The sequence below is a fragment of the Gopherus flavomarginatus genome, chromosome 6 (assembly GCF_025201925.1).
Source record: "Gopherus flavomarginatus isolate rGopFla2 chromosome 6, rGopFla2.mat.asm, whole genome shotgun sequence".
Lineage (NCBI taxonomy): Eukaryota > Metazoa > Chordata > Testudines > Testudinidae > Gopherus > Gopherus flavomarginatus.
In genome coordinates, this window is record NC_066622.1 from 45620699 (window position 1) to 45635904 (window position 15206).

General features: G+C 46.2%; 1 protein-coding gene across 4 annotated transcripts in view; it reads left to right on the plus strand.

The window, feature by feature from the left end:
• HEMK1 (HemK methyltransferase family member 1) overlaps positions 1–3495 on the plus strand; it is a 42765-nt gene extending 39270 nt beyond the window's left edge. For all 4 annotated transcript variants that reach the window (XM_050957871.1, XM_050957873.1, XM_050957869.1 and 1 more), the window contains 2 exons: positions 2545–2658; positions 3001–3495. In XM_050957871.1, coding sequence (XP_050813828.1) covers positions 2545–2658; positions 3001–3100 — 214 coding nt within the window. In that variant the 3' untranslated portion in view covers positions 3101–3495. The remainder of the gene's footprint in view (positions 1–2544; positions 2659–3000) is intronic.
• Positions 3496–15206: the final 11711 nt, after the last annotated feature.

Sequence of the window (15206 nt, forward strand, 5' to 3'; positions counted from 1 at the left end):
AGGAAAATCAGAGAGAAGAGAATAGCAGGGGAAGAGATGAAAAGGGAGAGCAGAAAAGAAGAAAACAGTTAAGCGGAGAGATATCTAGAGAGAGAAGCACTGTAGACACCCCTGGGTCAGTGATATTTATGGACTGTGTTAAGATACCTTATAAAACATTCCAGGAGGGGGGAAAAAAACAAACATCCCAGGGGTTGTTTCTTGAGGGATTAATCTTCTCTATGATAAATGACCGGGAGATACCTTGCTTCCATTCACTACCTTGTGATGTCCCTCATGGGATACTAGAGATCAGCACTGTAGCCCTCAACTTAGTCAGAACATTCTAAGTGTCTAGTGTGACAGTCTTGACTTTTTACCAGCTCAAGAGAAATAATTGAAAATCTCCTGTTGTGCAATGTTGGAACAGGAATATTCAGTGTCATTGTTCTACAGGGGTGCAGACATAGAGTCGTAATCGTTCTTAGAGCTTTGATTGACCACTGAAGCAGAAAATCCTCTTCAGAGTTTCCCAGGATTAAGCTCTGTAGAATGCTTATTTTGTATTTTAAGGTGGAGCTGATGTTGATGGGAAGGAGTTTTTAAGGTCAGGAATGAGATCCAAATCCAGGCATGTAATTAATTTGGCTGAGGTAAAGAAAGTGTGGGAAGGTTTGAGGATTTTCAGAGGAGCATGTTGTTGGGGTTTGGCTCTTTTTTTTTTGTGGTTTGGTGTAGCCTACGAAACTGTCAGGGGCTGCAGTCAGTTCCAGAAGACTAAGGTTAAATTCAGATAGTTCAGTGATAGCCGTAAACACGCTACCTGTGTACACGGAGAGCTTTATATTCCAAGGTTCCTAGTTTGATACTGGAGTGAATTTACAGCCGCTGAAAGCTGATGTGCCCTAAATATTCACCAAGCTGGAACAGTAAGAGCAGCAGCAGCACAAACCTCCAACCACATTCCCTGCTGATGTGAGTCATGCGCAACCTGCAGCACCTACATCAATGGATGCAAGACAGAGTATAGAGCCAAGGCCCAGCTAGTCTTTGGCCTCTCTGTTGAGACATCTGGCAAGGAGGCCATCTGGCAAGGTGGTGGCTCTTTTGAGTTGGGTCCCTGTCCAGTAGGAACTGGACTGAGACCAGCACCTCTTGTCAGGTGACCAGATTCAGACAAGCACCCTGGAGGTAAAAGCTCCTGTCACACTGGTGGTGTACCTTAGGAGCTAAGTACCTTCAGTGCGGCTACCCTGATGTGAAGGTGCTGTGAGAGGGGACTCATGTACCTCAGGTCTGGTCAGCCCTCTCCCTCAGCCTAGTGCCTCAGGCTCACAGTTGTTCATACTGCAATGGCCTCTGTCATCATCCACTCCCTGTTAGCCTCATCTCTGTCTATATTAGGTACTTAGATGCACTCAGATACTATAGTAATGGGGGTCTAGTGAGGCAGGGCAGGGCTCCCATCCCCTTTTTAGAGAAGGGACTGTGAGTCCCAGAGAGACTTGCCCAATGTCACACAGAGTCTGTGGCAAAGAAGGGAATTTTCCACAGTCTCCCAAGTCCCAGGCTAGCAGCCTAACCCCTAGACCATCCTTCCTCCTATCTAGATCCTTTCCCTGTCCTCCTCTCTCTTTTGTACGATCCACTGCTATGTGTTCAACCTGTGGAACTCTTTGCCAGAGGATGTTGTGAAGGCCAAGACTATAACAGGGTTAGAAAAAGAACTAGATAAATTCCTGGAGGATAGATCCATCAATGGCTATTAGCCAGGGTGGGCAGGTATGGTGTCCCTAGCCTTGGTTTGCCAGAAGCTGGGAATGGGCGACAGGGGATGGCTCACTTGATAATTACCACTTCTGTTCATTCCCTCAGAAGCACCTGGCATTGGCCACTGTCGTAAGAGAGGATACTGGGCTAGATGGATAGTTGGTATGACCCAGTATGGCAGTTCTTATGATTGGTCGTTTTATGAGGGTGATTCTATCAGGCTGAGTTATGAAGAAATTTCCTGTGCAAGGCCCCAAGCTGCTTAGTGGGGATGCTTTGCAGATACAATTATTTTTTATAATTATCCCCCATGGGGATTTGGTGCCACCCAACTGATGCAAGAGGAGAATTGTTACTCCCATCATTCAGTTACAGTTTGTAGCCTAGAACTTGCCCTTCGCCGGCAGCCTACCTTGACCTTAAATCTTTGGCGTCCATAGCTAGTGCTGTCTCTATTATAGGTTTATTGATTCACAGGCCATAATCCCAAGCCTGCATCTCAGTGGCCATGCTTTAATTGCGCAGGTTGAATAGAACCTTACTCTATGACGAGTCCTATTGAACTCAGCCTTTAGTATCTTATATTTATTAGCTCCATTACCACTTTGCTTGGACAGTCCAGTGTGGTTGGTTGTTGGGTCACTGGGTCCCAGAGTTTCACAGGCCAAACAAGCTGGTCAACTGGATCCTTCCACGGAATTATCTGGACCATCCTAGGAAAGAGAGTCTGATATTTCCAAGCTGGTCAAATAAAATGTGATTGTTTCCTCTCCACATCCCCACACATGTTTTCAGGAGTGTGTTTCTAGAAGTTGATCCCAGACACCCAAAGATGGTGGAGAACTGGCTGCAGAATCACCCTGACCTGTCCCTCTCCGTATCTGCCACTCACAAGGACTTCTTTGGAAAGTAAGTGTTTTCTCTTCCTCTGACTGTTCCCTTCAACTATATGCAATTGCATCCAGTCCTGGGTGCAGTCTCCCTCTGCACCCTCGTGTCTTGAGGTTAAACTCAGAGGGACTCAGTCGCTAAGTTAGTGCACCCCCTTCCTAAACACCTGCATCCTTTGAACTCCTCAAACTTCTAGTTTATCTTGAAGTGGAGGCAGTGCCAAGCATTCCTGACTCATCTTAGTGTTGACATTATCTGATGGGATTATCCTTCATGGAAAATTGTGGCTTTACATGATGGGTGTGGATTCGTATTCTCTCTGGCAAAATGTAATGCCGTGTTCATTCTTGTCCCCAACAGGCCAAGGTTCCTAAACATCCAAAAGCATAAAGCAGGTGACCGCATCAACAAGAACAGCTTTGCTTGTCCGAGCGTTCATCTCCCTGGAGTTTCTTGCTGAGTCATCTATTGGATCCCTGCACAGCAACAGGAACCTGGCCCTCCACTGCATTTTCCAGCATTCTGATCTCTTCAGTTGGTCACTGGTGCATCCATTGCTGACAGAGGATTTCACTTGAAGAATCACTAGAAAGGAGGTGGGGCAGGGGTCTGAGTCTGCAGAGGTGTTTCAGCTCCCGCAGATGGTCGGACACAGATTATTAGCTCAGTCAGCTAAAGCAAGAAATAGGTATGAGAACCTAGCATAGAGGGAATCTCAGTTCCAAGCATCTCATTTTGTTGAAGCTGCAAGTACATATGATAAAAATACAACTTCTCCATGTATCAAATGGTGCTATTAGTTTGTAATGAACAACATAGGTCTTGCCCTGGAAAAAGAACTTAAGATTGTTGGTAGGTCTGTTTCTTTTTTAATTATTATTTTTTAAACAATTTGAAAGTAGAAGGAAGCTAATTTGAAAGTAGAAGGAAGCTTGGGTGAAAGTGATCATGAAATCATAGAGTTTGCAATTCTAAGGAAGGGTAGAAGGGGGTACAGCAAAATAGAGACAATGGATTTCAGGAAGGCGGATTTTGGTAAGCTCAGACAGCTGATAGGTAAGTTCCCATGGGAATCAAGACTGAGGGGAAAAACAACTGAGGAGAGTTGGCAGTTTTTCAAAGGGACACTATTAAGGGCCCAAAAGCAAGCTATTCCGATGGGTAGGAAAGATAGAAAATGTGGCAAAAGACCACCTTGGCTTAACCACAAGATCTTGCATGACCTACAAAATAAAAAGGAGTCATATAAAAAATGGAAACCAGGTCAGATTACAAAGGATGAATATAGGCAAATAACACAGGAATGCAGGGGCAAGATTAGAAAGGCAAAGGCACAAAATGAGCTCAAACTAGCTATGGGAATAAAGGGAAACAAGAAGACTTTTTTTATCAATACATTAGAAGCAAGAGGAAGACCAAGGACAGGGTAGGCCCACTGCTCAGTGAGGAGGGAGAAACAGTAACAGGAAACTTGGAAATGGCAGAGATGCTTAATGACTTCTTTGTTTCGGTCTTCACTGAGAAGTCTGAAGGAATGTCTAACATAGTGAATGCTTATGGGAAGGAGGTAGGTTTAGAAGATAAATTAAAAAAGAGCAAGTTAAAAATCACTTAGAAAAGTTAGATGCCTGCAAGTCACCAGGGCCTGATGAAATGCATCCTAGAATACTCAAGGAGTTAATAGAGGAGGTATCTGAGCCTCTAGCTATTATCTTTGGAAAGTCATAGGAGACAGGAGGGATTCCAGAAGACTGGAAAAGGGCAAATTTAGTGCCCATCTATAAAAAGGGAAATAAAACAACCCAGGAAACTACAGACCAGTTAGTTTAACTTCTGTGTCAGGGAAGATAATGGAGCAAGTAATTAAAGAAATCATCTGCAAACACTTGGAAGGTGGTAAGGTGATAGAGAATAGCCAGCATGGAATTGTAAAGAACAAATCGTGTCAAACCAATCTGATAGCTTTCTTTGATAGGATAACGAGCCTTGTGGATAAGGGAGAAGCGGTGGATGTGGTATATCTAGACTTTAGTAAGGCATTTGATACAGTCTCGCATGATATACTTATCGATAAACTAGGCAAATACAATTTAGATGGGGCTACCATAAGGTGGGTGCATAACTGGCTGGATAACCATACTCAGAGAGTAGTTATTTATGGCTCCCAATCCTGCTGGCAAGGTATAACAAGTGGGGTTCGGCAGGGGTCTGTTTTGGAACCGGCTCTGTTCAATATCTTCATCAACGACTTAGATGTTGGTATAGAAAGTACGCTTATTAAGTTTGCAGACAATACCAAACTGGGAGGGATTGCAACTGCTTTGGAGGACAGGGTCAAAATTCAAAATGATCTGAACAAATTGGAGAAATGGTCTGAGGTAAACCAGATGAAGTTCAAAAAGACAAGTGCAAAGTGCTCCACTTAGGAAGGAACAATCAGTTTCACACATACAGAATGGGAAGAGACTGTCTAGGAAGGAGTATGGCAGAAAGAGATCTAGGGGTCATAGTGGACCACAAGCTAAATATGAGTCTACAGTGTGATACTGTTGCAAAAAAAGCAAACGTGATTCTGGGATGCATTAACAGGTGTGTTGTAAACAAGACACGAGAAGTCATTCTTCCGCTCTACTCTGCGCTGGTTATGCCTCAACTGGAGTATTGTGTCCAGTTCTGGGCACCACATTTCAAGAAAGATGTGGAGAAATTGGAGAGGGTCCAGAGAAGAGCAACAAGAATGATTAAAGGTCTTGAGAACATGACCTATGAAGGAAGGCTGAAGGAATTGGGTTTATTTAGTTTGGAAAAGAGAAGACTGAGAGGGGACATGATAGCAGTTTTCAGGTATCTAAAAGGGTGTCATCAGGAGGAGGGAGAAAACTTGTTCACCTTAGGCTCTAATGATAGAACAAGAAGCAATGGGCTTAAACTGCAGCAAGGGAGGTTTAGGTTGGATATTAGGAAAAAGTTCCTAACTGTCAGGGTGGTTAAACACTGGAATAAATTGCCTAGGGAGGTTGTGGAATGTCCATCTCTGGAGATACTTGAGAGTAGGTTAGATAAATGTCTATCAGGGATGGTCTAGACAGTATTTGGTCTTGCCATGAGGGCAGGGGACTGGACTCGATGACCTCTCGAGGTCCCTTCCAGTCCTAGAGTCTATTAATCTGTAAACCTCCACTTTCAAAGCCTACGAATTCTTTTGGCGGGTCTGCTCGGAGGTTCCAGAACTAATGCTTCAGATTCAAGTCTGTCCCCGCAGCCCCCAGTATTCCTGAGTGATCCTACCATGACAAAGCACCAAGTGCAGCCTGTTGCTTCTGAGCAGCCCTCCAAGAACAAGCCAGCGTGCACAGTCTTTGGCCTCTTGAGTGACCTTTCAGTAATAAACCAGCACATTTGCAGCCATTATTCCCAAATGGGCAGTATTCTACAGCTCAGATAATGGGATCCATAATGGAATGCTTTGTGGGAGGGAGCTTGGGTGCAGGAGGGGGCTCCGGGCTGGGGCAGGGGGTTGGGGTGCAGGAGGGGGCTCAGGGATGGGGATTGGGGTGCAGCCTCCCACCTGGCAGCACTTAACCTCTAGTGGCTCTTGGTTGGCAGTGGGTGCAGCAAGGCTAAGGTAGGCTCCCTGCCTATCCCAGCTCCACACCACTCCCAGAAAGGGCCAACGCACCCCTGCAGCCCCTGGGATGGAGGATGCAGGGTGCACGTGGCTCTGCGTGCTGTCCCTCTCTGCAAGCACCGGCCCTGCAGCTCTCCCGGCCAATGGGAGCTGCAGGGGCAAAGCTTGCAGGGAGGAGCAGCACACGGTGGGAGACCCCTGCGCACCCGCCCCCAGGGCCATGGGACTGCAGTGGCTGCTTCTGGGAGTGGTGTGGGGCCAGGGTAGGCAGGGAGTCTGCCTTAGCAGCAGCCACACTGCACTGCTGCCGGAGATCACGACTGACTGGGAGAATCTCTAGGATTGACCGGTTGGTGACCACTGCTCTAGAGGACTGGGAGAAATGCTTCTGATATTCCATTTGAGCTTTCTTTTTATACAACACCTCGCACATTGTGAATGTTACAAGTAACAAATGTAAAAACCTAATAAAACCACTGCTCCATGTTCTGTAGATGGAAATGAGCCTCAGTTCAAACCAGCTCACACAAGTATTGCTGTGTAAAGAATAAAATAATTCTTTTGCATATTGCAGTGGGCCCGAATCAAAATGCTCATCCAAACTCCCCATCAGAGAATAATAGCTAGCTCCAATGTAGCATGTTTTACCCATAGATCTCAAAGCACTTTACCAAAGAGGTCACAAGCATTATCCCCATTTTACAGGTGGGGAAACTGAGTCACAGGGAGACGTGATTTGCCCAAGATCATGCAGCAGGCCAGTGGCTTAGCCTGGAATTGCAGCCAGGACTCCTGGCTCCTCAACAGTGCAGCTGGAGTAACGAAGGTTTATTTCTTTGTTCTGTTTTATGGGGGGAAGTGACTCAGGCAACAGAGATGTCTGAAAGAGCAGAGTGAGAATTCACTGGAGCGGAGAGCCAGAGCAGTTTGTTATAAGTAATGGGAGGATTTAAAGCCAAGTTGATTTTTTGTTTTGCAGTTGGTAGCTCCATTTCTGGCCAGTTTTGGCCAGCAGGAAGGAATAGCAAAGCCGAGTCTGAGCTGATCTCAGAGGAAAGCTGCGAGAGGTCTTCAGAATGTACCACACACTAGTGGGATGGAAATATCCATCTGGTGACCTCTACGGTCTCTGAGCACAGCAGGATGTGCTGCTGGGATATCCTCCAAGGCTGGGCTATGAGTGCCTACTCAGACAGTTACTTGGGGCCTGTGTCAGTGCTGCCCACATCAAGCTTCGGCATATACACTTGGGGCTGTTTAGAAAGCACCACCAGATTCTAAGGGCTTTATTAAACAGCAGCACACTTTCACACTCCCTCTCTCTCTCCACTGCTTTCATAATCACTCTTTCACTCTTGCCCACTGTCAGGGTTTTTTCCCCCACTTTGAACTTTAGAGTAAAAATGTGGGGGACCTGCATGGACCCTTCTAAGCTTAATTCCTAGCTTAGATCTGGTACGCTGCCACCAGCTAGAAGTCTGTATCTGGCACACTTCTGTTCCCCCAAAACCTTCCCTGGGGAAAGCAAGACTCAAACCCCTTGGGTCTTGAAACAAGGAGAAATTAACCATCCTCTCTTTCCCCCCAGACTCTCCCCTCCCTGGGTTTCCTTGGGAAGCTTCACACCGATCCAAACTCCTTGGATCTTAAAACAAGGAGGAATTAATCATCCCTTTCCCCCCACCAATCCCTGGTGAGTTTAGACTCAATCCCTTGGATTCTAAAACAGGGAAAAATCAATCAGGTTTTTAAAAAGAAAGCTTTTAATTAAAGAAAGAAAAGGTAAAATTTCTCTCTGTAAAATCAGGATGGAAAATGTTTTACAGGGTACTCAGATTCATATAGACTAGAGGGACTCCCCCACCACCACCACCAGCCTGAGATTCAAAGTTACAACAAAGAGAGGTAAAAATCCTTCCAGCAAAAAGACACATTTACAAGTTAAGAAAACAAACATAAGACTAATCTGCCTTGCCTGACTATACTTACAATTTTGAAACATGAAAGACTGATTCAAAAGATTGGGAACAGCTGGGTATATGTTTGGTCCCTCTTAGCCCCAAGAGCGAACAACGAACCAAACAAAAAGCACAAACAAAGACTTCCCTCCACCAAGATTTGAAAGTATCTTGTCCCCCTATTGGTTCTCTGGTCAGGTGTCAGCCAGGTTCACTGAGCTTCTTAACCCTTTACAGGTAAAAGAGACATTAACCCTTAACCATCTTTTTATGACACCCACTCCTTCATTCTCATTTTCCCTCTGGAGCCTTGCATGCAACTTTGCAAGTCACCTCAACCCTAACTGATGTGCCAATGCCCAGACCCCAGCCTGGATCCCATCCAGAGCCCACCCCACCATCCCTCACAGCCCAGCCTTTACCTCGGTCCCACTGTTGCCTTTTGCACAATCATGTCCCTGCCCCCTTCTCCCCCCAAAAGTGCATCATGTGGGCCTGCACCACCATTGGAAGTGGCCCCTCTGGTATCCAAAAGCCTTGATAACAAAAAAAGGACCCTCCTTCATGTGAACATGCAAAGAGAAATTTAACGAAAGAGCAGCGGGGAGGGTGGGACTCAGGCTCCATCTGCAGTGATGCTCACCCTGGGTTTGTGAGTTGAGGAACCATGTTTTGTCTTAGTTTTACCCCCATTCCAGCGGAGATGATTCCTAGCAGTTTTGCAGGCCAGTGAGGGAGTGACCAAGCTGTTCAGATAACTTTAAAAAAAAACCCACTTCCACCTAAACTGAGAGCTAGAACTGTCTTTTTAAACTGAGTTTAAACCAAGTTCTCCGACTCAGCAATGGGTGCGGCTACTAAATGGTACTTACCTACGGAGCATATAGACAACTGTAACTCACTCCAGCAAGATTTTTAAAAGCATGATTTAATGACTGGGTAATTTAATGATTAGATGAGGTTTCAATGTCATCATACTGCATTCTTCAAGGCATAAGTGGTCACCTGTAGCAGTCCAGAATGAACTGCCCCTGTGCAGGAAGATGAATGGGTGGCAAGGAGCATTATAATTTTCCTCTGAATCATTGATGATTGGCCTCAGCCAAGAGCAGGATACTGTACTAGGCAGTACATTCATCTCTCTTTTTTAGAAAACTGATTACATCACAGCCATTGTGTTGTACTGTGATTCTGTGGTACACAAGATCATGTAACAGTACTGATCTCTGAAGGACCGGAGTGGGGAGAAATCCTGTTCTCTCCCCCATGTGGCTGGACAGCATTTCCCAGCTCAGGGAAGGTGTTTGTCTAGTGTGTTCGATAGTGTCTGATATACCTTTTGGCCAAACTCTTTTTGGTGCAGAAACTTTTCAAAATGGCTGTGAGAAGCTGTGAAGGAGCCACTGACACTTCCAGAATTCCTGCTTTCCCAGAGGACTGGGCAGTTATCCACCCAGAGAGGGACGATGCTAACACGTAAACTGTAGGATTTGAGATTAGCTCTCTGAGAAGTTTGCAATTGATTAGTGAAGCTGCAAGAAGACTAACATTTCTGCTTACATTTTACACAATCAAATAATTTATTGGGCTCATTCTCAATTACTTGGCACATGCTTTAATTCCATGGAGTCTTATCAAGGAGGTGGCTTATTCTTCTGAAACAACATTTGAAGAGGTTTGTTTTTTTCTGTGGGGTTGAAGGTTGTGTTTTTAGGGGCTGTTGACGTACCTGCTAGGACCATTTCCTGGAAAAGAGGTTGCAAACCACATGGCCCAGTAGGTGTCGTTGTGAACCCAGTCTCAGCTGCATTGGTGTTGGCAACTGCTCTTAAGCAAGAAGATATAGAGACAGAGAACTGTTCTGGCCACAGGTATGGTTGCCAACCTTTCAGGATTGTCCTGGAGTCTCCAGGAATTAAAGATTATTTAATTAAAGGTTATGGCATGTGATGAAACCTACAGAAATACATCCAACCAACATTGGCAACCCTCACTACAGGATTGTTATTTGTTTCAAAGTCACCATGTTTTCTGAAAAGTCTGTTCTGAAATACAGACACTATTGTATATAACATCCTAATCTAGATACTATGGTGATGACGGCTATTTGAGCACCTGATAGTCATTAATCCGGGGCTCTCAACCGCCATGGGCAGCAGCAGGGACCCCAGAGCCCTAGCAGTGGTGGGTGCTGGACTTTCCTCCCTCCCTATTTTGGCACAGTTATTTTTAGTAAAAAGTCACGGACAGGTCACTGGCTTCTGTGAATTTTTGTTTATTGCCAGTGACCTTTCTGTGACTTTTACTAAAAATAGCCATGATAAAATTTTATTCTTCGGGATGAGCCATTTCATGAACAGTAAGAGCCAACCCCAAACTCACACTGCTTTTTCTTTGAGGTTTGAGAAGTTGTGTTTAATTTTGTTTAAAGATAAATTCTGTGCCCTGCTTGTGCTCCAGGCTGCATCCAGAGGCTGGAATATTGAAATACAGTGAGGTAAGCTGCCCTTGCATGGCCAAACCAGGGAGTGCTGGAATCTCAAGTCTGATCTGGCCAGACTTCAAGCCCAATATCTCTTTCAGAGAGGTTTGGATGCTCTCTGGATGGGCATCTCAACTTTCAGATGCTTCTCCAACCTGAGGAGGGCCAAAGGTACAGTCCCGCTCCAGTCCCTTACAGTTGAAATGGTCTGCATCTCCCCAGCTTGGAGGAGTCCCCAGAGGGCATAGGGCTGGCATAATCACCACACCCACTTCTTCCAGCCCAGGTGTTGGGAACATGGCCAGAACATGCTGTGCACATGCTGTCCCCAGCTTGCAGGCTGTCCTCCTGAGGCTTGCCAGGTGGCTACGGTGACCTCCAGGGCACTCTAGCATGTGCTGTGACTGAGATGAAGAACAATAACCAGCTGCCACATGCCCTGAATCCCTAAAAATACCAAGCAGTTTTTGGCTACAGCAGAGAATCTGGATCTAGAACGTCTTTGACGGTTGCCCTTTGTCAGTGGCTTGTCTCTTTCATCTGCACCTGCTGGTGGTGAGAGTGGTTTACAGGTTACTGCTCTTGATGTGCTGGCTGCTGCTCAGCCCTGAGAACACACAAATTCCTATATTCCAAGGCCAGAAGGGACCATTGTGATAATCTAGTCTGATCTACATATGCACAGGCCAGAGAACTCCAAAATAATCTCTAGAGCAGAGCCTTTAGAAAAACATCGTCTTGTTTTAAACGTCAGTGGTGGAGAATCTGCCATGACTCTTGGTAAATTGTTCAAATCAGGGCCAACTTTAGCAAGTGCGGGGCCCAATTAGAACAGTTTCGACGGGGCCCTTTCAGGGATGACTAAAAAACAAAACAAAACCCACCTTTCATTTCTTCCATGTATTATTTACATGTATTATTTACTTTCCATGACTGTATACATAATAACAAAATTATATATTACATACATTACATCATATTGTATATGGCTCTTTTCTTACTCCCACTTGGGTACTTTCTACTGATATCTCTTGATCTCTTGCCCATATTGATAGAAGTCACCACATTCTAAAAGAATATTAATTATAGATTTTCACTTTCATATTAGGAAAATAATTTGTTTCAATAGTTGTACAACTGATTTTCTTCAATAATGTTTATTTTATGCCCTCTCCTTCCCTCCAGCACCACCCGCCTCGCAGAAACAAACCCTCCTTCCTCAGCGCCACCCTGTCAAAACAGCTGTGGGCCAAAGAAGAAGGTTGGGGGAGGGGGGGGAGAAACAGCACACATAGACAAAAAGAAGTATTCCGTTCTATTCATCCAAAGAAGTGGGCTGTAGCCCGTGAAAGCTTATGTTGAAATAAATTTGTTAGGCTCTAAGGTGCCACAATTACTCCTGTTCTTTTTGCAGATACAGACTAACACGGCTGCTACTCTGAAACCTGGCACACACAGGGTGACCAGACCACAGCAGTAAAATAGGACCCGCCCCCTCTCCGCTCAGCCCCACCATCACACCCCTCTTCACCCCCTAGTCCCCCGCTGACTTGCTGCGTTCCTCCTAGTCAGTCCCCCACCTACCACTTGCCTCCTTTCACTTTCTCCCTCCCCTGCCAGAAACCCCCGTGCCTGCCCCTAGAACTCCTGCTGGCTCACTGCTTGCCTCTTTGCCCACCTGCCGCTTGCCCACCCGCTCTCCCCCGACTCACCGCTGCACACCCCCCCCCCGAGTATATAGCCTTATTCAGAGACCCAGGGGTCACTATATTACTGCACACAGCAGTCAATGCAGTTGTAGATAAATCTCTGCATTATGCATTTTTGTATAACTTTTACATGACTTTGTATTGAACCTTGGTAATATGTTATAGCGGGCCCCTAAGGTAGTATATAAGGTAAAAGAAAAATGTCTTTTTGCTAGAAGTAGAATAAGATCTTTCCTCCACTTTTTAATCAATTGCCCTATTGAATGAATGAGGTGTGAAGGAAGGTGTGGAAGGCAGGCACCTCCAGACAGCTGCAACCCTTGGAGAGGGGCTGGGAGCCAGACCAAGGAGCTTTGCCCAGGGCTGAGTGGGATGGAATTTGGGTGCTGGGTGCAGGCAGGGGGTGGGGCGCAGGAAGGTTGGAGGGGTGCAGGCTCTGGGAGGGAGTGTGGAGGGGTTGGTGCAGGCTTTGGGACAGAGTTTGGGGGCTGGAGGGGCGTGCTGGGGGGAAGGGACTGCCATGTGGCTTCCTTCCTCCCCTGATGCCCCTCACCATAGCCTCAGTGGGGGATGGAGCTGCCCCTTCCCCAGTGTTTGCAGGAGTGGTGGCTGGGGGGAAACCCAGTCAAACTCTGGTTTTACTCTTTCGCTGATGGGTCACTTAAACCCCTTACAAACTCCTTCCCACCTCTCTCACTCTCCTTTTCTACTGGGCTTGTTCGATCTTTTCGGTGGAGCCAGATGAAAATCACAAACTCCAGTGAGAGCAACAGGCTGGAAGACTAGACTGAACCCACCACCCAGCCTAGTCCATCCCAGAGCCCAGGACTGAGGGCAATGTCCCCTCACTCCCAGGCCACCTGCTTCCACTTCTGGCCTTTCCCAGCGCTGCCAGTGATTCTGTGTGGCTGCATCGGGTGAGATTTCAAGCGGACCTCCCCAACCTCCCGCTAAATTCACCCCTGTTTTGTGACCACTCTGCACCAAGAGCACCTTCCTTCCCTGCCCTAGAGCTGCTGCTTCCCTGCCCTAGAAAGCTGAGCTGGGCATTTGATCTAGAATATTATCATGCCCCTCCTCAAAAAAACCTTAATATCCACTCAGCTTTTAGGGGGGGCTATTCACCCCCCCCAAAAGCTGGTCTTTTATTGTTGCAGGGCAAATGAAGGAGCCATAGTTTAATGGAAATATTCAGCCCCTACAGCGGTCTTGCAGCAGGGAAAGCAGAGTTGATGGGAAGGGAACTGGTTTGGGTAGGAGCCCTAGTCCCCTTCCTTTACAAAATAATTTGGAGAGGGAATCAGATCACGCCGTGCCTCAGTTTCCCCTTCTGTGGTGGGGTGGAGGGGAGATAAAAGTCTCAGCCTGCCGTGCCATGTTGCAGACCTTTCGCATTCTCCTCTCTTGCTGTATTTGATTTCCTCCTCCAAACCTCCCTCTCTCTCTCACCTGGAGTTCACAGCACTAAGTACCAGCTGGGGGCTTTTTTCCTGGGTTACATTAAATGATCCCAACTTTAGTTTCGAAACAGATACAGGCAGGCACAAACTCACCCTCAAACAGCAACACCACAAAAACCACAAAACCAACCCAATATTACAAACCTACGGGGAATCACAGGGTCAGACACTCACCGTTGGAAGCCCCAGCAGCTGCTCAGGTAGGTGAGGTCCACTGCAGAGATTCCTGTCTCCCACCGGACCAGAAGCTCCCTCTGCGTCTCCCCCAGGTGAGTGCTGGGGGGAGGGGAGGGGAAGGAAGGCTGCAAAACACGTGTGCCTTCTCTCCCCTCCCCCTTTCCCCTCCTGACCTGCAACACCCACGCGGCTGCCTCTGCCTCTGCCTCTGCCTCAGCCCTCTGCCGGCCAGCATCTCTCGTTGCCTAGCAGCAAGAGCTGCTGCTTCCCGGAGACGCAGAACTTTGCTTCCAGGAGACAGCGAGCGCAGGGTCCCTTCAGGCACGGGGCCCGATTCAGTTCCAGTCTGAATTTGTCTAGCTTCAACTATTAGTCATTAATCATGTTACACATTTCTCTGCTAGACTGAAAAGCCCATTATTAAATATTTGTTCCGCATGTAGGTACTTAAAGACTACAATCAAGTCATCTCTTAATCTTCTCTTTGTTAAGCCATACAGATTGAATGCCTTGAGTCTATCACTATAAGACAGATTTTCTAATCCTTTAACCCTTCTCGTGGTTCTTTTCTGAACCATCTCCAATTTATCAATATCCTTCTTGAATTGTGAGCACCAGAACCAGACAGTATTCTGCCAGCGGTTGCATCAGTGCCAAAGACACACATAAAATAACCTCTCTACACCTGCTTGAGATTCCCCTGTTTATCTATCTCAGGATTGCCGCAGTGTCACACTGGGAGCTCTTGTTCAGCTGATTATTTACCCCCAAATCTTTTTCAGAGTCACTGCTTCCCAGGATTGGGTTCCCCATATTCTAAGTATGCCCTGCATTCTTTGTTTCTAGATACATACATTTACATTTAGCCATATTAAAACACATATTGTTTGCTTATGCCCAGTTTACCAAGCAATCCAGATGGCTCAGAATCAATAACTTGCCCTCTTCATTATTTACCACTTCCCCAATTTTTGTAATCTGCAAACTTTATCATTTATGAGTTTGTTTTCTTCCAGATCATTAATAAAAATGTTAAGTAGCATAGGGCCAAGAACCAATCCCTCTAGGACCCCACTGGAAATACACCCACTAGATGGACGATTCCCCATTTACAGTTATATTTTGAGATCTATCAGTTAACCACTTTTTAAT